This window comes from Nannospalax galili, unplaced genomic scaffold, assembly GCF_000622305.1.
Source record: "Nannospalax galili isolate Female #2095 unplaced genomic scaffold, S.galili_v1.0 scaffold72, whole genome shotgun sequence".
Taxonomy (NCBI): Eukaryota; Metazoa; Chordata; class Mammalia; order Rodentia; family Spalacidae; genus Nannospalax; species Nannospalax galili.
In genome coordinates, this window is record NW_008336933.1 from 7,074,200 (window position 1) to 7,100,014 (window position 25,815).

The following is a 25,815-nucleotide window of genomic DNA, read 5'->3' on the forward strand; positions in this document are numbered from 1 at the left end:
AGGAAGGTGTTCTATCAACCACAGTACAGCTCTCTACAGGTATGCCCTCTGTCCACTCCCTCTTCCTCTCTCCTGGTCTGACCCTGCAGCCATTCTACCATGCCCAGCTAGCTTTTGTCTGACCTCCATCCTCATCCTCTCACCTCCAGTGTATTGGTTCTGTCCATCATCTCCTGCACTTAGCACTGGCCTGCATACGACAGCTGACCACTACCTTCCTGCACCCTCACCAGGGCCTTTCTTCCCACTCTGCTGCAGAGTGCCCTGCAGGCCCTCATATAGAACCAAAGTGGGTGAGGTTGCCAGCTCAAAGGCCTACATTTAGCAGTTCTGCAGAAAAGGGACCACAAAGGTAGAAGGGACGTCTAGAGCCTAGAAAAATGAGTATTGGAGGGGGAGGGAAACTTTACATGAGGGTCACTGGATTTTTTAGTACAGTATTCAGTTTTTAAGCTGTGTTGGAATAGACTGAAATGAAAATTTGAAGATGAGAGTGAAGTTTCACTGTGAGCATTGGAGCAGGCACACACAGGGAGAGATGAGGCTGACCAGAGAGACCTGGGGAGTAGCCGGTTTCAGGATGCTGCATCTGAGGATATGTGCATGTTGAGGGGAGTGATGCACTGGAGAAGCAGAAATTTACTGTGAGGCAGAGAGAGCTGTTCCAGAAACACATGCCTTTGAGCAGGTGATGAGATCCAAACCTCAAATGGTGGCTAGCCTTCCATAAGCCTGTAAACATTTTACCATGAAAGAAAGGAGATGCCCATCCTGAGGGCATCTGTCCTGAGGGGACAGAGGCAGATAAGTGGTAGGTTTTGTGGTGAGCAACCTTCCCCAGTTTTTTTTTTTTTAACGAAATATGAGCTGGGGATGGCAGGGAGGCCCTCCTGCTTAGTGAGAAGTTGGCAAGGACAGCCTGGTTTTCTGCTCCCTTTCCCCTACTGCCTTACCCTCATAAAAATCACAAAAGAATTTTTTTCCTGAGATCTAGTACAAAAAAAATTTAATTCTTTTTTGCTCTTTGCTACATAAAAGAACACTTGTTTGTTCATAAACAATAAGCATGTTTTTTATATTTTATTAGGCCTATAATAAACACTGAGTTCCAAATTTATGGAGGAAAAATATAACTAACAAAACCATATTTCATTGATTCAATAAGTATTTACTACCTGGGCATGAGGGCCCACACCTGGAGTCCCAGCACTTGGGATGACTGGGGCAGAAGGACTGAATTTAATGCCAACCTGAGCAAGACTCTATCTCAAAACAAATTACAAATTGAGTTCCTGAGTTTCACATTGGTTTTTTTTGTTTTGTTTTTTTGGTCTTTTTGAGACAGGGCCTCTATGTAGCCCCAGCTGTCCTGGAACTCACTATATAGACCAGGCTGGCCTTGAACTCACAAAAATCCACCTGCCTCTGCCTCCCAAGTGCTGGGATTAAAGGCATGCGCCACCACACCCGGCCACATTGGTTTTTAACACTAAATCAGAGGCATAAAGACCCCTCACCGCACTCACTCCAGTGTTTACAGACTGGAGAGCAATGAACTACAGGAAGACAGCAATGTTATGTGGGTGGGGAGCTAGAGAGATGGCTCAGAGGTTAAAAGTATATACTGCTCTCGCAGAGGACCAAAGTTTGATTCCCACCACCCAGGTTGGGTGGCTCACAGCCTCCTATAACTCCAGCTCCAGGGAGATTTAGGATCTCTGAACATCTTAGGAACCTACACTTAACGTGTGCATCCTCCCCATACATGTAATATAAAATAATAAGAATAAATCCTAAAAAGAAAGATGTGAACACAGGAGATGTGAGAGTGGGAGATACACAAAGATTGTAATTTTAAGACGCATTAAAACATTTTTTATTTACATGTTTGTGTAAATGTGGGCCACATGTGTGTGGGTACCTACAGAGGCCAGAAGTGGGTGTTGAATCCCCTAAAACTGGAGTTATAGGCAGTAGTGAGCTGCCTGACATGGTTGCTGGGAACTGAACCCATGTCCTCTGGAAAAGCAGTAATCACTGTTAACTGCTGAAACACTTCTCCAGCCCAAGAGTTGTAATTTTAAAAACTTTTTAAAAATTATTTTTATGAGTATATTGCCTGCATGTGTGTAAGTACACCTATGTTGTGAAGGGAGAAGAGGATGTAAAATTCTTTGGAACTGGAGTTACAGACGGTTATTAGCTATCGTGTGGGCACTGGGAGCCAAACCTAGGTCCTCTGGAAGAGCAGTAAGCACTCTTAACCACTGAAATGTCTCTTCAGCCCAAGGGTTGTAATTTTAGAGCCAGGTGAAGCCTTGACAAGGTGACAGGTGCGTGAAGGTCCAAAGGACATGCAGTTACCTGGGGGACACAGAGAGAAAACCGGGCTTGTGAGCACTTTCACTAGCCATGCTGAGGGACTCTAGATCCAGGGGAGTGATCCCACAAATTACAAAGGAATCAAATGACCAAAGCAGAGGATCACCCGTGGATCTGCAGGAGCTGCACCAACAAGAGTATCCAGAATATCTGCCCCATAGTCCTAGAAAAGAGACATCTTCTAAGACATGTCAGAGGTGAGAGAGGACATGGGGTGGGGGAAATGTTCAGAAAGCTTAAATAGCAGAAGCGCTTGCGTGGTGGCCATATGCCTTTAATCCCAGCACTTGGGAGGCTGAGGCAGGCAGATCTTTGTGAGTTCAAGGCCAGCCTGGTCTACATAGTGAGTTCCAGGACAGCTGGGGCTACAGAGACACCCTGTCTCAAAAAGACCAATAAAAAAGGTACAAGACACTTTTCCATAAACTAAAGATTAGAGCCAATTCAGGGGAAAGTGTTTGTTGGGCACCAAACAAAACTGATGAACTTGTGAGCACTCAGGTCACTTGCCTGAAACACCCACTTCTTTTTATGCTAGTTAGACAGTCACATGGGTCTTTTTGTTTTGTCTACGTTTTTATATCCCCCAAATTCAGTACACATCAGTACCATCTGGAGTAGACACCCTATAGATCCCTGCTACATGTTTGTAACTAATTAAACATCTTAAATAAAACCCACCAGTGCTGCTACTGCTGCTTCATCTACCGTAGGGCACCTTGCAGGAGTGGAGGGCCTCCCTCAGAAGGCAACCTCCCATCCTGCTGCTGCTGCGTCTGTGCACAATGTGCGGGAGCCACCAGGACGGCTGACCCCACTTAGATGTGGCAGGGATCTGCTGAGTTTTCCATCTTCCTCCATCAAGAACTTTCTGATCCATGAGTTACAGTTAAAATCTACTCTAAGCTCCTGATGTCTGTAAAGGTTTTCTTCTTCTTTGTGTTGTTTGGATAAACATACCCCTCTGTTTAACTTGCTACTCTCTTCTAGCATCAGAAAGAAACTGATGGGGACTGTGCTGGAAGTAGTTACAGACATCCTGTATTCAGTAGTTACAGACATCCTATTTTCCAGCACCTCTGTGCTATGCCAAGGACCTCACTGACTCTCTTCCCTCCACAGGTGTAACTTCAGGTGACCAGAACTTCCCATTCTTTATTGATAATGCAATTTCTAGATAGTCTCTCTCACTTGCTGTCAGTACATGTTTAGACATAGTCGGAACCTATGAGGGTAATTTAGTTTCGATTTAAGCTGTGATTTGCACTGCAGCCCCCTCCTCTAACAATTTCTCATGGAGTTTGTTTCTGGCTCAGAGGATCCAGAGAAAGATCGCACATGGCTGCATAGCTGCTAAGGGATTGTGTTTGGAAGCTTCCAACCCAATGTCTTATCCTGAGTTCGTCTCATACCACCAGGTGAAGTTGCCAAAATTATGCAGTCACGAAGCATGAAAACAGCAGAAATGAGACCAAGCCGTGTATGAATAAGACAGACAAGTATCCTTTATTGAGATTCCACCTCAGATTAGAAGAGAGTGCTGACCAGAGGTGACCAGACTACTCTTGAAAACAGAGGGAGTAGCAGGTGGCTATGGACTTGGGGGGCAGAGGCTAAAACTTGGTAGTTATCATGGGCCCAGTTTCAAAGTGTGGTGGTATTCTTGGGTACAAACATCTCTGCCTTGAATTTTGTAGGCTAATGGACAGTCAGCTCCATTTAGGAACTGCTGAGTTTACAGCTGCCATCATCATCTTGAATGAATTTCCTGGACCTGGGTTAGAGATGATGGGCTCTCAGTGCTTGAGTTGTTGAGAAAGCACAGGATGTATCAGAAGAAAACATACATCCATTTGAATGGGCAGTGGGCCCAGTCAACCTACATTTCAGTCTTGGACAGTACAGTTCTGAAATGACAAACATGTGAGCATGTGTACATGTGAGCATGTATACATGCAAGCCAAGCAGAGTATGACTGGAAGCTTTTGAGACAGCAGAGGGGACAGACACGAAAGACAGAGATGGCAAGCCTTCTTTCATGTAGGTGTGTGTATGTCTGCCTGTGGAGGCCAAAGGTCAATGCTGAGTGTCTTCCTCTATTGCCTTCCACCTATTTTTTAAGTCAGAGTCTCTAGCTGAACCTGGAGCTCACCCATTACGCTAAACTGGCAGGCCAGCGAAACTCAGCATTCTCCACCTCCCCAGCACTAAGATTACAGATGTGCACTGCTGTGCAGGAATTTTACACGAGTGCTGAGGATCCAACTCAGGTCCTTATGCTTGTACAGCAAGGAGTTTACCTACTGAACCATTTCCTCTGCTTGGCAAAAAAAAAAATCCCATTTTAGGGCTGAAGGGAAGGCTCAGTGCTTAAGGGCTCTTACTGCTCCTGCAGAGGACTAGAGTTTGGTTCTCAGAACCCACTTCTGGAGGCTCTCAACCACCTGTAACTCCAGTTCCAGGGGATCCAGTGCCCTCCTCTGATTTCCCTGGGAACCCACACATGTGTGTATACAGACACAGGCACATACACCGACAACACAATAAAAATAAGTAAAACACCATTTTAGTCATCTGTTAGATGATACCTATAGGCTCTAGTCAGAGTCAGTGTTTTTGTTTTGTTTTGTTTTTATTAGGGTTTCAAACAGCAGCAGCCTCCCCCTTCCCCAACAGGGACCCACAGACTGGATTTCTCAAGCCTGAAAAAGGGAACTGAGCTGATAAGCACCTTGGTCTTTGAAGTCAAGAGAAGCAGACTTTTCTCCACTGTTTGGCCAACACAGCAGGCTTCCCCTTTGATCTCTGAAGAGGACAGGTTTTAACAGTCCCACTCTCCCACTTCTCTCCACTTAACTTAAAAAAAAAAAAAAAATACATCTTCCCACCTTCTGCAGGAAGCAGAAGCCTCCCTTTTTAAAAAGGCCCCAGCTCAAGACCTGGGCAGACATTTTCCCTGCCCGGAAGGGAATCTGTCCCACGTGTTCCTTTGCTAATAAACTCTATTTTTATGGAGTTTTATCTGTGTCCTGGTGCTTCCTCCTGATCAACCCTATTCGTCATATGGCTACTTTTTTATCTATCAGTTTTGTTTTGTTTTTTTTTGATATACAAAATGACTTTTATTAAAGACTAAATTCCTTATTAACATCATTCTTTTATAGCTTTGATTTTTTTGACATTATAACATTTCCTGGATCCACAGTTTTGTTTTTTTTAAAGTGTCTTTAGAGTTTCTGCAAAGTAACCTATGCAACTGTTATAATCTATCCATCTTTCAGCAGAGTACCTGCCCTGACAGGCTCTGCCTGATGTTGAACCTGATTCTGGGGCTTAATAAATCTCATGGGGATGAGATTTTCTCTCAGTAATAGTTCCCCTGTGTCTTTCATATGTGTTGCCATTTTGAGCCCCACTGGTTGTCAGCTAGAGTTCATTATTTGAGGATCCTGCTTCATAAACACTTTGACCTTGTGGCCTAATCTGGTGTTTTATGATAAAGTTTTGTGAAAAGTCAGAGTACAAGGACAGCGACAGAAGAAAACGTATGTTTTGTGCTTATAACAGGTAACAGGGTTACAGGTTAACTTAATAGGTTAAAAGCCAGTAATGTACATTGATTTTGATAAATGTCACAAGCTATTTGAGCTCACTAAGAAGCTAGCTGGCTCTGGAAGTAGGGCTGGCTCCCCCACTTTAGACCCTAATATGCTTATGTCAAGTGTCCACCAAAACCCCCTGTCCTGGGACAGGCTGGCCCCCTAACTCTAACAGGGAGCTAAAGCTATAAAGCAACATTGTGTCCTTGGGAACAGCTAGAAGGTAAACAACTTCAGACAGTGGTTACTATTGCTTATCCCATGATTTAAACTGCCTGCAGTGGGAATGGGAAGTTAAACTGTGGATAAAAAGCTCAATAGGGGCTGGGTGTGGTGGTGCTCGCCTTTGATCTCAGTACTTGGGAGGCAGAGGCAGGCAAATCTCTGTGAGTTCAAGACCAGCCTGGTGTACATAGAGAGTTCCAGGCCTGTTGGGGCTACAGGGAGACGCTGTCTCAAAAAGACACCCCCCCCCGAAGAAAAGGAGCTCAATTGGGGAACTGCAGCTGGCCGCCTCAGTGGGGCTTCTCCAGTCCATTTCTGCTGGATGTTGGCTTTTGTCTGTGATCTCAATTGGGCAGCTCCAGGGCTGGATGTTGTGAGTACCTTGATCTGATGATGCTTTGCTGATACTTACATCTGCTACTTGCCATTTGTTCTTTTACTTGCTAAGTGCCTCATAAACCCACTCATTCAAAATCAAAAGCACGGCTACCCGTAGATCATTTTTGGACCATGCAGAAAAAAGCCAGGAGTTTACCTGTCTTTTGTTGCCTTGTCATGGGCTCTACTTGGTTCAGTCTGGCCCAGTGGAGCTGAGTTGATCAGCTGAGCACCACTTCCTTGTGCATTTTACAGTGGTAGAGTCACACACTGCCTTTCCTGGACCCCAGGTCAATACAGCCTTAAGATAATCCAGGGGCAGTAATGCTTGGAGTCTGGAGCCAGGCTGACTGACAAATCTTGCAACTGCCAAGCTTTCTGAAGGCTTGGCAAAATACTAACCTCAATATGCTTCTGTCAGAAGACGGTTCATGAGACCATCCAGAAAACTAAATGAGCTCATGAATGAAAACACAGACCTAAGGAAAGAAGGCAGATAAACACCAGAATAGCCTGTCTGTTCCACATCTATGTGGTATCTCACTCTGGTGGCATTCAGATCAGCTGCCTGAAATACCAGCTTATTACAGAAACCACAAACCCAAGACCGATTAGAAGGAAACCAAGATTGCACAGCCATTGCTGTACCTGGTAGGTGATTTTTACATCTAGACAGCTACATAAGAAAATTTCGGAACAGAGCCTGCAATATGGGTAGATGGGTAAAGCACTGTAGCACAAGCCTGATGATTTTCTGAGTTCTAGCCTGGAACCCACGTAAAGATGGATGGAGAGAACCAAGTCCTAAAAGTTGTCCTCTGACCTCCACACCTGTGCACTTGCATTCACACACATCATACACACACAATAACATTTAAAGCAAAGAAAATTCCAGAACTGCCATTAGCAGTGGGTATGGGCAGATAGGGAACTGATTTTCCTGTGTGTGTTTTCCTGTTCTTTTTCCGCTTTGTTTTGTGTCAAGATTTTATTGTATAGCTCCAACAAGTTACTCTGTAGCCCAGACTGGCCTCGAACTCACGGCAATCCTCCTGCCTCAGCCTCCCAAATGCTGGGATTACAGCCCGAGCCTTATGTTCTCCGCATCCCTCCAATCTCTTTTAAGTGTCACACATAGAGGCAGTTTACGTTCCTTACGCCACCGCAACTCACCAAGCGGATGTCATTCTAACAAAGCACACTCAGCAGGCGTTAATTGCAAGGGGAGGGCCGGGCTCAGCGAAGCTCTCGCGGGAGCCCGGAGGCCCCGCCCTTGGGCTCCGCCCCTGGGCCCTGAGCGGCCACGTCGGAGGCAGCGGCGGCAGGGGGCGTGGCCTGTCCGACACGCGTGCGTACCCCGCCCCTCCCGCGGAGCCCGGATGAGGAGTAACGCCATTACTGCCCGAGCCTCCGAGAGCCCTCGCGGACGCGCACTGGACCTGGGACCGGCCGCGCCATGAGACTCCTCCCCCGCCTGCTGCTGTTCCTGCTAGCGTTTCCCGCCGCTGTGCTGCTCCGCGGCGGCCCAGGAGGTGAGGGTGGCCGGGGACGGCGGGGTTCTCTTCAGCCCGGGACTCGGGGGGCGGCCACGGGGCGCGGGGATCTGCCGCGGGGCTTCTCGGTGCCTCGGGAGGCGCGGGAGGCCGGCGACCTTGGCCCTGCGGGACCCACGGCCCGGCCCGCTGTGGCCTCACCCGCCGGCGGCCCCCGCCCCGCGCCGGGCTCCGCGCTGACGTGTCGCTCGCCTCCCGCCGCCTTCATTCATTCTAGCCCGCCGCTTGCCGCAGCTTGGCCCGGAGCATCTCCGCGCTCCAGGCCTCGCTCCTCCGCACGCGAGCTGGGAGCCCGGAGGCTGGACCAGCCGAACTCCCTCCCGCTGCCCCGCAGCCTCCACCGAGATTCCCCGCGCGATGGCTCTCAGTGCCAGCCTTCCCTTCTGATCCACCCCACCCCCTCTTTTTGCAAACCGTGCTTGCTGGTTGAAGACGCGCTGAAAAGGAAATAGTGTACTTTGAGCTGGACGGCTCTTCATATAGGTTTATTCATTCCAGTGGTTAAGTTGGGGTGAAAACTTAGCAGAGTGTAAAACTGGAAATTTTTTGCCTTGGTGTCTTGAACTTCGATTTTCTAACTTAGTCTGAGTGGTCGCCAGCATGCCTTTCCTTTCTGTAAGTTTTAGCGGCTTGTGGCATACGAAATGATAGCGATCCGTGTCCACGAGCAGTTTGGCAAAGAAAACGGAAGTGACTGGGTTCTATTTTCCTTAAGTTACTGTCAAGAAGTTTCTTTTGGCGGGGGCTGGGTGGCGAGGATGGGAGGATGTTGAGGCAAGGGTCTCTGTGTGGCCCACGCTGGCTTTGAAGTCTCTGTCGCTTAGCTTGATCTTGAACTTGGGATCCTTGTGCCCCTACCTCCCGACTGCTGGGTTCCAGGTGTCCTCCACCACATCCACCGAATGCCATAGTGGGATTGAACCCAGGGCTTCCTGCATGGCCAGGCGAGCACCCTACCCACCCGACTACATCCCCAGCCCTCAGGGATTTTCTTTCTTAAACTGGCTTTGGAAAATGACTTGTAAACTATGAATGAACCATTTAGGTCCTGCTCCTTAGGCAGTAAAAACTCAAGGAAATGAAGACTCAAAATGTGTGATCCTAATGACAGGCTCTCTCCCTCTGGTATTGCACGTGCGGCTCTTCCCACATTTTCTTCCTCTGCTGAATTGCCACATCATCACTCTTTGTGAGAAGAATTGCTAGTACTTTGTAAAGCTTTTGAGGGATTTTCGTGAAATAAACTTAATGTGGTGTGTTGCTATAGTTTTGCCTATAAAACTGTGATTTGTGATTTGGCATTATGGTCATACTGTCAATATGAAATTTCAGGTATTGATTTGTTTTCATTTTTAAAAATTGCATTTATGTGCGTGTGAATGTATGTGCCACAGCACACATGCAGAGGACAACTTTCAAGAGGCCTTAGTCCTTACCCGCTGAGCCATTTGGTGGACCCTGTTTTGTGTTTTTTAATATTAAAAACATTTTTTGTTAAAATTAACATGCAGTAGTTAAGACTACTAGTAAAATTATTCTATAAATGTTCATAAGCACTGGCACTGTTCAAATGACTAGGGAGATTGAGTTACCACAGGGCAACATTTTCTTACCTAAACCTGATATTTAAAAACACTGGCGTTCAGGTAAAGGTTAACTGCTTATTCTGTGTTTTATCGTTAGGGTCATTAGCAGTGGCTCAAGATCTTACAGAGGATGAAGAAACAGTGGAAGATTCGATAATAGAAGATGAAGATGATGAAGCTGAGGTAGAAGAAGATGAACCTACAGATTTGGTTAGTGCTGCACACTCTTTAATGTACCTAGAGTGTAGATGATACATTATTATTTTTTTTTTTTTGAGAGAAGGTCTCATGTAGCCCAGGCTGTCCTCGAGCTTCTAGTCCTCCTGCCTCCATCTCTGGAGCACTGAGATTGCAAGCATGTGCTACCATACCAGGTTTTATGCCGTGCTGGGGATTGAACCTAGGGCTTTGTGTATGCTGGATGAATACTCAATCAATTGAGCTAGATCCTCAGCCCAAGAATGTGTTCTTTTTATAGGCAAATTTGGTGATTTCTGATTTTTATTGTGATCAAAGCAAGTTGAAGTTGAACTAGGGGGCAAGTCATTGGGAATGACCATAGAGATTTTCTGGAGGAGAGAAGGAGACAAGATGCACTGGAAAGTTCATGATCATGCTTGTGAGAATGTAGGAGGGTAACAGTGTGGTGGGGCTAGCGCTGGACCATAAAGTGAAAATTCAGAGTCTCTGGTGCTTGACTTTTTGGGTCTCAGTTTCCTTTTTTGTGTTTGTTGCTTTTATTCAATACACAGCCATTGAAGCTCATTCAGGGTACCTCTGCCATGTGGCAAGGTGCTGGACTGAGCAGATGAGATATTTTCTCTGCTTTCTTAAAGTCCGTATTTTCGGGGCCAGTGTCAGTATGTTTGGAGGCAGAGGCTGAAGAGTAGATAACAATATATGTCTTGTGAAGAGTAAGGGGCTCTAACCTAAGAAGTTACACAGCTCTGACCGTGTTACTGTGTGATTATAGTATGACAGAATATCCTGCTCAAGTGAGGGTCATTATAACATACTTTTGGCTAATCTGTTTCCTGCCCAGAAATACTATAATCTGTCCTTCGCAGGATTTTGTTTGTTTCTGTTTTCATGCTGTACTTAAGCCGAGAACCTTTCATGAATGTAGACTTTACCATTTCCTTCAAGATTAAACCCTCAATTCTCTTATTTTTCTTCATTTTAGATTCCAAATAATTAGACTTATATATGTATATAAGTCCTTTTTAAAATTTGTCTTTATAAATATGCCTTCCACTTTAATTGCTTGCTCTTTTGTTGATGTTTTTATTTTGCTACATAGTCATGTATTGTTTCATCTAAGTAGAATTTGCCTAATTTTTACACCTTATCTAACTCCCCCATCTTTAAGAAACCTTTATTGATAACCTGTGTCAGGCTTTACGCTTTAGGCTCTACATCCTTCAACCCATTTCATTAGATGAACAGCTTTAAGTAGATCAATGCATTCTTACTTCATTTTTGTAAACATTTTACTGTTCTAAAGTAGCACTTGTGGTAAGATAACTTATAGTGACTATTGGAATACAATTTAGGATTAAGGATAATATTCAGGACATGGAAATTTGGACATTTAGTAATGGGTGAAGTTAGAACTTTTCTCGAGTCAGAAAAATGGTCAGGATAGATTGAAACAGGAAGCAGAGGGAGCATCCTTCCTTGTGTGTAGGCTACTGAACACAGATGGGCTCTTAGAATCACAGCTGCTGCAGTAGGCACCTGTGAAACTGAGGGAGCTGGATTTTGGCTGCCCCCCACCCCCCCAATTTCTGTACTAATAACTTACACTTAGCCGTCAAGGCATCAGAGAATTAGGAGATATGGCAGGATCCTTCACCCCTAGGATGGTTCTGGAGTAGAGCAAAGGAAAGGGCCTTTAAGTCCTGGGTGCTTCTTCCCATTGTTTAATAACTCTTTTCTGTAAAACTGGGGCTTGCAATATACTTTGCCCTCATTCCTTGAAAGTATTTTTTAAAATATATAAGCTTGTAATAACTTTAAACACTAGCTAACTTAAAAAGTTATTATTTAAAATAGGTATTGTAGCTAAGAGTCCTTCATGCCTGTCCACCAGCTTGTCTTTCCACAGGCAGCCTGTGCCACCTATTTCTCTCTGTTCCTGAAGGCAGTCTGTGATAGCTGAAGCTGTTGGGTGTTTCACCAGGTAGTAAGCACTAGTTTTATATTCCTTTATAATATGCTGGTGAATTACAGGGCAAGCCAGTTATTTACCTTTACACTCATGTATGTTATGCGTCTGCAGCAGCTCTTCAAACAGTTCTTGCTTCTCCATTATCTTTGGCAGCAATATTGTTTTGATGGCAGAAAGTGAGGGCCTTCGAGAGAGAACTCTTACCAGATTTCTACTTGTAGGCATTTAATGATGAAGGGTGCTTGCTCTAAGGAGCTCTGCTGCCTTGCTCTTACTCCCCCATCTTATCCTGTGGGGTCTTAGCAGATTGTTCTTTTTTTCTTAATATTTATTATTTTATGTGTGTGAGTGGATTGCATACATGTATGTGATGCAGTGCCGCGGAGGTCAGAAGAGAGCTTCAGATTCCCCTGGAACTGGAGTTAAGGACAGTTCGTAGCTGCCATGTGGGTGCTGGGAATGGAACCCGGGTCCTCTGCAAGAGCAGTCCGTGCTCTTAGCCACTGAGCCATCTTTCCAGCCCTGGTGTTCTCTGTTTTTATTTGCAGCGTTGGTCTCAAGCCTGCAGACCTACTGTTACAGCCCACCTTCAGTTGCTATGCTCCTTCTTTACTTTACCAGTACCAGTTACTTTCTGAAAGAGTAATGTGTCCGGGTTTTCTCCTATGTTCATGGTACATTCATTCTCCAGGGTCTGGCCCTATATATGTAGTTTAGGCTAAGTCACCAACAGCCTGATTGCCAAATTCCTTGCTTACATAGTTGGAGCCCTTTTAGCATTCGCAGATTGTACCTTGAATCCCATGGTGGTGGCTTTTGTGACACCCCTTTCTGTTTCCTGCCTAGTTGCTGCTGCTGCCTGGGACTTCCTCTCTGCTCTCTTCTGTTCTGCTTTCCACTGATGTTGGTGAAACCTGTGAATTTAACCACTACAAAACCTTATGTTGATGACTTTGAGATCACTTTTCTAACCCCTTGCCTTACTGAGCACTACACTTAAACTTGTCTTTGTAGGCAGCACCACCAGTAGTTTCCCGTGTTCACAGCAGAGTCCAGCACTTAACACATCCTACTGCCATAAATGATTTCCTGTTTTGATATGGGTCCAGTGGATTAAATTGCTGCCTCTTTTCTGCTTGTTCTGAACTCCATAAATGAAATCTTAGTTGTGATTTCTCTTTGTTCTTCTCAAGTGTACCTTTTCTACTTTATTCTTACAGCAAGGTTCTAGCATGTCTCTGACATGTTTTCCTACTTGTATCATGTTTTGGAGATAGATGTTCACAATATTGCCTAGACTGGCCTCAAATTACTAGGCTTAGGCAATCCTCCTGCCTCAGCCTCCAAAGGGCATACCCTACGTGTGAGTTCTTCAGATTTGGAGGGGTTTCTGCGTCTGTTTCTCCCCCCAGCATTTTAAGTTATAACCGATTCTCACAAGGAAATTGTTCTGTTAATTGGAATGGAAATCTTTCTAGGCTGCTAATAAAGTGCTTGAATTGAATGGCTGGGCAGATATGGCAACTGGCCAGATCCAGCTGTGCCTGTTCATTTAACGTCTGGTTGCATTCCCACAGCAGCACAGAGGTGAGTGGTGGCACAGAAGGGACCAGTCCCTGGCCTAGGGACCTCACAGTTCAAAGTGTAATTGATAGACTAGCAGTGGTGGCATTTCCTGAATGCTTATGAGAAACACAGAATTTCAGACTTTACTAGATTCCCACTGGCCTGGTGTGCACATCCATACACGTTGTCCTAAAAGTTCTGTTTAACTGATGAGCTGCAGTGAATTCATACCATCAGTACAAATAAAATAGCATATTATCCCAAATCTAGTGAAGTCTATACCTCAGTGATTTTCCCCCCTACCATCTCATATTACTCCCTTTTTAATGTTCTCTTTAGGCAGAAGATAAAGAGGAAGAGGATGTATCTGGTGAACCTGAGGCTTCACCGAGTGCCGACACAACTATCCTGTTTGTAAAAGGAGAAGGTAATGCAGACTTGTTCCCTTTAGTTCAGTCATAGAAATTTTAAAATATCAGACCTGCTTTTGGGGGGAAGCCTTTGCAGTACCTGAGATCTTTATGTAACAAGCATTATGCTAGCAACTAATTTGAAAAAAATCTTATGCATGTGAATACTAGTATGTGTAGTATTGATATATGTTTTTTTAATATTTTATTATTTTTATATTATGTATATGCATGTATTGCCTGTATGTATGTAAGTGCACCCGTGTATTCAGTGCCCATGGAGGCTAGAAGAGGATGTTGGATTCCCTGGAACTGGAGTCACAGATGTTTGTTAGCCACCATGTGGGTGCTGGCATTCAAACCTGGATCTTCTGTAAGAACAGCCAGTGCTCTTAACCACTGAGCCCTCTCTCTATCCCCTCTATTGTTGATATTTAAAGGGAAAAATAAATGCTATTTGGTTTACTAGAAATTGAATGTCCTCAAAGATACCTTTTTAAAAATTGTGTGCATGCACAGAGGTACCACGGTGCACACAGAAGTTTGAGATCAGCTTGACAGGAGTTGGTTTTCTCTTTCCAGTGTGGGTTTGGTAGATTGAACTTGGGTCATCAGGCTTACGTGTGTGGCTTACATGCTGAGCCATCTTGCGCCCAAAATGCCATTTTAATATTTTTTTTGGTGGGGGGGGTTGGGGTTTTTTTGTTTTTTGTTTTTTGGTTTTTTTTTTTTTTGTCTTCTTGAGACAGGGTCTCCCTGTAGCCCCAGCTATCCTAGAACTTATTATGTAGACCAGGCTGGGCTTGAGCTCACTGCCTGCCTCTGCCTCCCAAGTGCTGGAACTACAGGCGTGCACCACCATGCCCAGCTAATGTTTTTTATCAAACTATCAGTAAAAGAATTTTGTTTTGGGCCAGCTCCAGCTTGACACCCTGAGTTCAGTCCCTGGAATCCATGTAAAAAGGTAAGAAACCAGGGCTGGAGAGATAGCTCAGCAGTTAAGTGCACTGGCAGCTTTTGCAGAGGACTGGGGTTTGGTTCTCAGCACCCACATGTTGGCAAAAAACCTCCATTCCCAGGGGTTTTAGCCTTTGCTGGCCTCATGGGTACTACACACAAAAGCAGACACACTTAAACACATGCAGACAAAACATTCAGGCATGTAAAAAATAAAAATAAACCAAAAACTTTTTTAAGTTTTCTTCTTGTGGCATGGTGGCCCACACCTTTAATCTCAGCACTCAGGAGGCAGAGGCAGACAGATAGAGAGAGTTGAAAGCCAACCTGGTCTACATAGTAAGTTCCAGGCTAGCTGGGGCTACAGGGAGACCCTGTCTCAAAAAAAGACCAAAAAAATAAAATAAAAATCAGTGAAGGGACTGGAAAGATGGCTTAATGGTTAAGAACACTGACTGTTCTTGCAGAGTACCTGGGCTTGGTTCCCACCTCCCACATGGTTGATCACAACCTTCTATAACTCCAGTTCCAGGGGATCCAATGCTATCTTTTAGCCTCCATGTGTGTTGTATGCAAGTGATACACCTACATACATGTAGGCAAAACACTCATACATATAAAAAAATTAATTAAATATTAGTGACATAGTAAGTCTTTACAGTTAGGCCGAACTTAACAGCATAGGATTAAAGAAAATTGAGGTTGAGTATCTCTTACCCAAATTGCTTGGGACTCGAAGTGTTTTAGATTTTGGATTTTTTTGAGTTATGGAACATTTGCATATACATAATTTTCTACAGAATGGAATTTGTTTATGCTTCATACATACCTATGTATGTCTATGTAGCCTAAAGAATACAGTATTTCTAGGGTGCCTGTGTTCTGATGGCAACCTATTACTTGAGACCAGGTGTGGAATTTTCTACTTCTAGCATCTTGTTGGCGCCCAGAAAGTTTCAGATTTTGGAGCATTTCCAGTTTTGCAGTTGTGGGCCAGGCATGGTTATACATGCCTTTAATCCCAGCACTCAGGAGGCAGTGGCAGGCAGATCTCTAAGATTGAGGCCAGCCTGGTCTGCATAGTGAGTTCCAGGCCAGCTGGGGCTGTAGGAAGACCCTATCTCAAAAAACTAACAATTTTCTAATTGGGGCTGCTCAACCTCTTAAGTACAACAGCTTGTATTTTTTGAGGGCTCTGGGAAATGGCACTATTCTTAATACTTTGTGGTGGTTATTTAATCCCAGAAAACCGTGAGCATACTTATTGTTGAACTGGAGTTAATAGGAATTAAGAAACTTGCTCCATTGTATCCAGTTCATAGAATAGATTGCAGAGACAGGATTCAAACCCAGATATATCTGATTATATAACCTGTGTTGTACTGGGTGAAACTCAGCCTAATGGATTGCAGTATAGTTATGGAAGACATAACATTAGAAACTATTAATTTTCTTTTTCATAAGTGTTCTCTTTTATTCCCATGTTAACTTAATACCTCCAAACAGTGTAATTTGGGGGCTGGAGAGGTGGCTCAGCAGTTACGAGTACTGACTGCTCTTCCAGAGGATATGGGTTGCATTCTCAGCACCCACATGGCATCTGGTAACTGTTCTAACTCCAGTTCCAGGGAAATCTGACACCCTCTTCTGACCACCACAGACATTGCTTAACATGGATGCACTTAAATACATACAGGCAATAATACACTCATACACCAAAAAAAAAATACAAATAATAAAATATTTTTTTAAGGTCTGGAGAGATGGCTCAGCAGTTAAGAGCACTGATTGCCCTTGCAAAGTTCCTGGGTTTGATGCCCAGTACCCACATGATGGCTAACAACCATCCATAACTCCAGTTCCAGGGGAATCTGATGCCCTCTTCTGACCTCCAAGGCACTGCATGACACAATGTACTCACATACATGCAGGCAATACACTCATACTCGTAAAATACAAATAATAAAATATTTAAAAACAATTTTTTTAAGTATAATTTGATTGCTGGGGCTGTATACTCAGTAGTCTAGAACCTGTCTAGAATTTGCAAAGCCTTGGGTTCCATTCTCAGCACTGTAAAAGAAAAAAAAAAGAAATTTGAGTAAGTGGTTGTCTTTTTCCCCATTTATTTTTATCTGCATGGGAAGCATACTGAGTTGTATAATCCTCTGCATGTTAATCTTTCTGCCACAAATATACAGCTTAGACCACATAATTTGGATGTGATTTGACTAAAATTGGGATGTTCATATCATCCCTTAAGTTGTAACCTTAGAGAACAGACAGGAGTCTGAATGTATACCCCCAGCTCTGATTAGTCAGAACTTGTATACAATCACACTAGAGTGCTCTGGTGAAGTGAGTTCTGAAACCAAGGCACGTGTGGTAGGAAAATGCCAGAATCCTTTGGTAGTGTCTGCTTTATTTTGAACTCTAAATGTATTCTGATTATCTTCTCCCTATTTTGTGTCTCAGATTTTCCAGCAAATAACATTGTGAAGTTCCTGGTAGGCTTTACAAACAAGGGCACTGAAGATTTTATTGTTGAATCGCTAGATGCTTCATTCCGTTATCCTCAGGACTACCAGTTCTACATCCAGAATTTCACAGCTCTTCCTCTCAACACTATAGTACCACCCCAGAGACAGGCAACTTTTGAGTACTCCTTCATTCCTGCAGAGCCCATGGGGGGACGACCGTTTGGTCTGGTCATCAATCTGAACTACAAAGATTTGAACGTAAGACCTTTTGAGATTTGTTTTATTTTTACGTTAGAGACTGCTGGGGACAGTGACCATTGTTTAATGTTTCTGTCTAAGTGCTTACTTTGTGGTTGAAACGATAATAAGGAACAAGGATGCAAAAAGAATTGCACATCTATCTTAACGTTCATATCTAGTGAGGGAGACGGCCAAAATACATAGTGGTAAGGTGGTACATACTAGAGCTGTGTTGCTAGGTGCTGTTGTGTGCCTGGGAAAGTGGCTTGTACTGGATCTTGGCTCTTGAAAGGAGCAGTAAGCACCTTTTGCTGATTCTAATGCTTTTAATGTTTCTAAAGATTTTGTTACTTTTTGGGGGCGGGGCGGTCTTTTTGTCTTTTTTGAGACAGGATCTCTCTGAAGCCCCACCTGGCCTGGAACTCACTATGTAGACCAGGTTGTTCTTGAACTCACTATGTGACCAGAGATCTGCCTGCCTTTGCCTCCTGAGTGCTGGGATTAAAGGCATTCACTACCACGCCCAGCTGTATTCTATCTTTTTGTGCACAGATAGGGTAAAATACAGCCAATTTTTTAATTAATTCCATTGGCATATGTGTAGTTTTGAGTTTCAAAGTTCTGCCTTTTGGAAGCATCAAGTATTGAGAACATCTATGCATGTCCAGTGATTCCAGAGTATGGGGAAAGTGAAGTTTTGTTGAACTGACAAGATTATTATTATTTTTTCTTTTTATTAAAAATAATTTATTGAGAATTTCATACATGCATATAAGGTGTTTTGATCAAATCCATGCCCACTCCCTCCCCTCCAACTCCTCCCATATCTCCCCATCACTTTTTTCTGATAACTTCATGTACTCTTATTTTTTGATGGTGCTTTTGGCTACTCTAACATTCCCCCTTTTAAAGAGGTAATCCTAAAATCTTTTAAGGATTAGATAAAAATTACCAAATACTTTTGACATTTTTGACCTTTGGAACGGAGTGGGTTGCTAAGAGGCCCAAGGACATTGTGAGTTTTAGCCAAGAAGCTGGCTACTTTTCTTTGGGGTGTTTTTACCCTAACTGCCTAGCCAATTCCTACCTCCTATTTTTATCACACCATCCTCTGAATAGGTTACCCAAATTGCCAATAGGGAATCAGGACGTAGACTGCTGGCTTCTTCCATGCTGAATAGGGACGTAGGGTGAGGCAATTGGAGTACCCCTTCAGTGGGTCTATCTAAAAGACTCCTGTTCTGGTTCTGGTTTGTTTCTTCATTGCTGTGACAAAATATTCTGACCACTACCAACTTGGGGAGGAAAGGCTTTATGTAGCTTACATATCCCAGGTCACAGTTCATCCAGGAACCCAACGTGGGAACTCAGGGCAGGAACCTGGAGGCAGGAGTTGGAGCACAGGCCATGGAAGAATGCTGCTTACTGGCTTGCTTCCCTGGCCCCTGCTCAGCCTGCTTTCTTATGCAACATAGGCCCACCTGCTGAGGGGTGGCACCACCACACAGTGGGCTGGGCCCTCCCACATCACTCATCAAGAAGATGCCCCTCAGACATGGCCACAGGCCAGTCCAATAGAGGTAATTCCCCAATTGAGGCTCCCTCAACCCAGGTGTGTCAAGTTGACACTAAAGCTATCCAGCACAACTCCCAAATTGCATAACTCTTGTCTGTAGGGGGAAAAGAAAGTCTTTAACTGGTAAATAGGAGATGTGAAGGAAAAGTAAAGGCAAGAGTAATTAGCATTACAAGTCCTAGACAGGGAACTGGAAAAAAGTCAGAACAGAGCAATCAAGATTATTTTTAAGACCATAATGGAAGAGTATTTTACTGCAAATTACCAGCCTGCTTATTAGGAAGAAATTGGTTTTTACTCCATTTTGAGTCTACAGCATGAATCTGGCTTGCTCAGGTCTGCTTCTTAAAGTGACCTGCCCTGCAGCCACTGTGGTTCACTTGCATTCTTTCTTTGGAGGATTATAGGTAGTGGAAGCTAGAGCTGCTGGTGCTGCAGAGTTCTGGGCTCTGCTTCTTCCTGCAGATTTTATATCATTTTCCTCCTCGTTTTCCTGGTTCCTTAAACCACCACCTCCCTGCTCCCTGCAGAAAATGAAAGATGACTTTGATGAACTCCAAGATCTTTGTTTTATAAAAAGAATTAACATATGGTTGAGTGTCTGGGATTGAAGTAGCGCAATTGCAGGTGTTTCTTATGACCTAAGTGATAGAGAAATTATATGAAGTCTGCTAGAATAACAATTTTAAGAAAACATTAAGTTTTCATTCTTACAGTATGTTTCACATCAGATTTTTAACATCTGTTTCTTACACAGGGCAATGTATTCCAAGATGCTGTCTTCAATCAAACAGTTACAGTTATTGAAAGAGAGGATGGGTTAGATGGAGAAACGTAAGTAAAACTGCAGTTTATAGATTTGAGTCTCATAACATCAAACTGGAAGGTGTGCGCTAATTGCAAACATTTGTGTAATGCTCAAAATGGAATGGACCTCTAGATTTGGTGAAATCCTTATCACGTAGGCCCATGTTTCAGGCAGTTCTTGTACTTACTAATACTGAGCCGGGAAAGATGGTTGGCGCTAACAGAACTGCAGAGGTACTAGTTGCCTTTCCGTCCTAAATTCTTTGCTACTCCGAGCTTTCTCCAGCCTGAACATAGTTGCATGCCTCAGAAATAATTGCATAAATAGAAGACTTTTATTTTGAAAAAAAAAAAAAATTGCCCGAGGAGTTATCCTACTGTGACTTGAAGAAATTTAATAAATCCAAGTTATTCAAAACAGTGTGGGTCTGGAGAGATGGCTCAGCGGTTAAGAGCACTGACTGCTTTTGCAGAGGACCCGGGTTCGATTCCCAGCACCCACATGGCTATGAACCATTCTGGACTCCAGTTCCAGGGGAATCCGAGGCCCTCTTCTGACCTCCGCAGCACGACACAGGTGCACTCATATACATGCAAGCAATACACTTATACGCATAAAATAATAAATATTTTTAAAGACAATGTGAAATTTGTAGCAGAAGAAACAAAAATATTTTAAACTGAGTTTTTAATAAAACACATAAAAATAATTGAATTCGAGCCGGGCGTGGTGGTGCACGCCTTTAATCCCAGCACTTGGGAGGCAGAGGTGGGTGGAAATTTTGTTTTTAATTAGCTGTGATATTTATGAGTTAATGACAGTATATTTAATCTTCTTATGGCAGAATTTTTATGTATATGTTCCTTGCTGGTCTTGGACTTCTCGTTGTTGTTGGTCTTCATCAGCTCCTAGAATCTAGAAAGGTAATTATGCATGAGCAACTCAAGCCACACTTGTTTCAGTCCTAATTACACCATAGCTCTCGGAACTTCTCTCTCACTATGGGTTTGTAGGCTTACAGCTTTGTCCCTTTTCAAAACAATACCCAAAGTGGACTGTGGAGATGTGTTAAGAGTGTCCACTGCTCTTGTGAAGGACCTGAGTTCAGTTCCCAGCACCCACATCAGGTGGCTCACAACTGCCTGTAGCTCCAGCTCCAGAGGATCCAATTCCTCTGACTTCCAAAGGCATATGTGTGCATGCACACACACACATGTACATGTACACACAATTCTTTTTTGATCTTAGCAGAGGTGAGATCTCTAATATGTAGCTTCAATTCATTGAGATGTGTGCACACCTATCCAGTTAGTGTGTTACCCTCTCTAAAGGGATCCTTACTGTCTTATGATCCTCAAGTGCAGAAATGATGTCACCATTTACTGTAACTTCTCATGAAAGTATAGCACGTTATATTATCTATAAGCAGCCAATTTATTTAATTTGGGTTGGTTTTTTTTTTGGCGGGGGGCGGTCTTTATGAGACAGCTGTAGTCCCAGCTGGCCTGGTACTGAATATAGACCAGACTGACCTTGAACTCCCAAATCACAGAGATCTACCTACCTCTGCCTTCTGAGTGCTGGGACTACAGGGGGCATGTATCACCACACCTAGCTGGGTCTGGGTCAGTATTCTGAGCTTGAGAATTCCTTTAAAAAATTTTGTCTAAGCTGGGCGTGGTGGCGCACACCTTTAGTTCCAGCACTCGGGAGGCAGAGGCAGGTGGATCTCTGTGAGTTCAAGGCCAGCCTGGTCTACATAGTGAGTTCCAGGACAGCTGGAGCTACAGGGAGACCCTGTCTCAAAAAGACACCCCCCCCAAAAAAAAAAATTTGTATTTTTTATTTTTTATGTGTATGAGTTTGCCTGCATGTATGTAAGTGCATCCATTTCATGTAATGCTCTTGGAGGCCAGAAGAGGGCATTGTATCCCACAGACTGAAATTGCAGGCCATTGTGAGCCACTGTGTATGTGGGTGCTGGTAACCGAATCTGGGTCCACTGCAAGAGCAGCCAGTGCTCTTAACCTCTGAGCCAGCTCTCCAGCCCCTACAGGGATAATTCTTAACGAGCTAATTTGTACTGTTTGAAAAAAACAGTTTGGCTATGTTCATCTTGATAGTCTGTTCTTGTGTCTTGGGTCCTAAAGAGGCCCACCGGAATACCTGCCTTGGTACTGGTGACCAGGTGCTGGGCTTTCCCACCCACTTCTGGGCTTTCCTCACTGCTTTGTTTTCTACCACACTCCACAGAAAGAAACATACTGTTCTCCTCAGTGGGAGAGTATTAAGCCATTTTTGTCAGATACAGTAGACCCTAAACAGTTGCTGACCAAGTGGGTGTTTATAATTACGTTTGTATCGTTTTTAAAGTTGTTTGGCGTTTTGCCTTAAATTTGCAAATGAGTTATTATAGCTTCCCATTTTCTATTTCCATTTAAATGGTCATTTTTTATTCATTATATTCAGAATCGAGTACGTGGACTATATAAGACTGTTTAATACAGAGCTTTTGCTACCCTAACATACACATACACCACCCCATACTAGGGATTTTACCCAGGACTTTGTGCCTGCTGGCAAGCACTTTATCACTGAGCTGTGTCCTCAGCCCTTGGTTTTGGGGGAGTTTTGTTTATTTTGGTTTCTTAGGGGTTCTTTTAGCACTTTTTGTTGCTGTTGTTGTTTTTTGTTTTTTGAGAATGGGGTCTTGCTATGTAGCTCTGTCTGACCTCAGACTCGCCTGATCTTGCCTCCTTCCTGATGCTAGGATTACAAACTTGCACCAACCGCCCCACAGATTTTTTTTTTAATTTCAGAGTAAGATTAAAGAAAATGGAATTAAATAAATTTTATATTCTAGTGGTTTTTGCAGATATGCCAGGGAAACAGTTTTAGGTTCCTCCCTCTTTCTTTTCTGTTAGTTTTTTGGTGTTTGGTGGTTTGGTTTGGTTTTTGAGACAGGGTCCTGTGTAGCCTAGGTTGGCCTCAAATTTGATGGGCTGCTATGACGTCTTTAAAATAGTTTTTGGGGCTGGAGAGATGGCTCAGTGGTTAAGAACACTGGATGTTCTTAGAGAGGACCTGGGTTCAATTCCCAGCACCCACAATCATCTGTAACTCCAGTTCCAGGGGATCCAACACCCTCTTCTGACCTCTGTGGGCACTGTATGACATGGGTGCACTTACGTATATACAGGCAATACACTCACACATAAAATAAAAATAATAAATATATTTTAAAAAATAATAGATAAGGGGCTGGAGAGATGGCTCAGCATTTAAGAACATTGGTGGTTCTTGCAGAAAACCCGGGTTCGAATCCCAGCACCCACATGGCAGCTAACAACTGTCTGTAACTCCAGTCCCAAGGGATCCAGCAGCCTCTTCTGACTTCTGTGGGCATTGCACGACACGCATGCACTTACCTACGTGCAGGCAATACATGCATACACATAAAATAAAAAAATAAGTAAATAAACAATATGTCTTTTATGTTCTCATAGCGCAAGAGACCCATCCAGAAAGTAGAAATGGGTACATCAAGTCAAAATGATGTTGACATGAGTTGGATTCCCCAGGAAACTTTGAATCAGATCAGTAAGTTGCCTTACAAAGTGGGTGAGAAGTTTTTCTTGAAATGAAAATTAAATGCCTAATATTTACAAAAAAAATGCTCAGTTAGTACTGCTTAACATTGGTCTTTGCATTACCTGTATAGACTTCAGTATAATGATTAATGGAGCCCTTAAAGACTTGATGTTTATAGTGATTTTTAATGCTTTAATTTAGAAGTGCTTCCGAACCTGAGGCTTGTTTATATGAGTGAGTTCTCTTTCTAATCTGTTTCCTGTCTTTTTTCTTTCCTGTTGCTTCAGTGCAGAGTAGAAGAGGTGAGGTGATTAGTTTCTTTAATGCTATTTGCTGCAGTTTGGGAGCCTTTTACATAGTGCATGAATTCTTCAGCAAGTTTAATAAGTAATGGAATTATATATATATATTTGAAAGGAATAAGTCTAAATACTAACACATAGTATTGTTTTATTACAATAGGTAGTTTGTTAAAAATACAACTTTTATGAGGAAATGCAGAAATCTCTTCCTCTGCTTTGTGAAGGACTGTTTCTTTCCTTCTTGTTTTTTTTTTTTTTTTTTTTTTTTTTTTTTTTTTTGGTTTTTGTGTTTTTGGGATTGGGTCTCCTGGCCTGGAACTTGCTTTGTAGACCAGGATGGCCTCAAACTCACAGAGATTCCTGTTTGTACCTCCCAAGTGCTGGAATCAAAAGTGTGCACCACCACGCCCAGACTTTGTGAAAGACTTTTAGAAGAAGCATTTCTTATAAAATTATGGTAAGATAGCCTCAGTGTGAAAAATTAAGTGGTACAGAAATAAAAGTTTCTGTCCCTGGCTTTGCTGCTCTCATTTTCCATACATAAGTGATTATTTCCTACACACTTCCTTCTCTGATATTCAGCCTACGTGGTAATCACTATCCACATATGGTTCTACAGCTTCACTTTTATGCTTAGGACTGTGCTTTCTTTTCCGAATCACACTGTGAGAAACTGTGAAGCAGTTTCATTAACTAATCAGGGTTTTCCAGAATATTTTCTTTCAGGTGAGAGTGCTTTGACTTCCCAGAAGTTCTTTTTAACCTTTGAAGTCAAGCTGATTTTTTTTTAATAGAAAATAATGGGAACTTTGCTTAATAATGTTTTAAATATGTACATAGGGTAACCTTAATAAAAAAAAAAAACTATAGAATGAAGTCTTCTGTAATAAATTTCTTGTTAACATAGAGATCAGTTGGAAAACTTGTTACTTAACATGCCATTAAATGGATTGGGAAGATAGCTCAGTTGGTAAAATGTTGTATAGGCATGAGGACCTGAGTTTGATCTCCAGAACCCATGTAAAATAAGCTGCGTGTGTTGGTATGCCTTTGTAATCTCAGAACTAGAGAAGGCAGAGACAGGCAGATTCCTGGGGTTTGCTGGCCTCCTTGATAAACTCCAGGCCAGTGAGAGATCCTGTCTCAAAAAATAAGGTAGAGAGCTCTGGAGAAACAGCACCCAAAGTTGTCCCACATGCACATGTACACACCTTTTTCATGTATAATCCCACACAGTAACATACACACACACACACAAAAGCCATTTTTTAAAAAGATTTCAAGGCAGTACGGTGACAACTGCCCCAAATCCCAGGACCAAAGAGGCTAAAACAGGAGGACTACAACTTCAGGGCCAACCCAGGCTTTATGATTCACCTTCATCTTAAAGACCAAACAACTCAGCTGAATCTGTTTCCTTAACTCCATTCTCCCTAGATGAGACTGACAGTGCAGTCTGAGAAATGGAAATTTCTGTTGTTACGTTGCCTTTAGCTTTTCTAAAAATGAAAAAAGTTGCAATAAGTTTTTCCTATCACAAAACAGTTTGGGCTTTTTTTTAAAGCATGTTTTCAGGGGATAATGCAGACATTTTTAGGCCTGTCCTGTGGAGAATGATGTGCATTTTCACTTAAGTGACCCCCCTCCCACCGCCATATAGTTTAAAGTTCACTCTGGAAAGAATAAATATTTTGACTTCAAGTAATTTGGAGTTGAAGTTTTTCTCCTTAGGTTTTATTATGGGGGAGGGGGTGATAGTAAATAGATTGTTTCTTTGGTGGCTGAAAAACATGATACACATCAGTGATGCTTGGTTCAAACAAAACACTTCTGTGTTATTAAGGTGTTTGGAACCATTTTCCCAAAAGCACGCAGAGGCAGAGTCAGGCAGATCTCTGAGTTCAAGGCCAGCCTGGTCTACATACTGAGTTCCAGGCCAGCTGGGGCTACAGGGCTACAGAGAGACCCTGTCTCAAAAAGACCAAAAAAAAA

The 25,815-nt window shown here is 43.1% G+C and overlaps 1 protein-coding gene across 2 annotated transcripts in view; it reads left to right on the forward strand.

The window, feature by feature from the left end:
- Window positions 1–7,936: 7,936 nt before the first annotated feature.
- Window positions 7,937–25,815, forward strand: part of Ssr1 (signal sequence receptor subunit 1) — a 36,620-nt gene continuing 18,741 nt past the window's right edge. The window contains exons 1-7 of one of the 2 annotated variants that reach the window (XM_029562853.1): window positions 7,937–8,116; window positions 9,821–9,933; window positions 13,799–13,886; window positions 17,302–17,564; window positions 19,880–19,956; window positions 20,775–20,853; window positions 23,437–23,530. In XM_029562853.1, the coding sequence (XP_029418713.1) occupies window positions 8,041–8,116; window positions 9,821–9,933; window positions 13,799–13,886; window positions 17,302–17,564; window positions 19,880–19,956; window positions 20,775–20,853; window positions 23,437–23,530 (790 nt within the window). In that variant the 5' untranslated portion in view covers window positions 7,937–8,040. The remainder of the gene's footprint in view (window positions 8,117–9,820; window positions 9,934–13,798; window positions 13,887–17,301; window positions 17,565–19,879; window positions 19,957–20,774; window positions 20,854–23,436; window positions 23,531–25,815) is intronic. The other variant, XM_008831648.2, reaches the window with a different exon arrangement.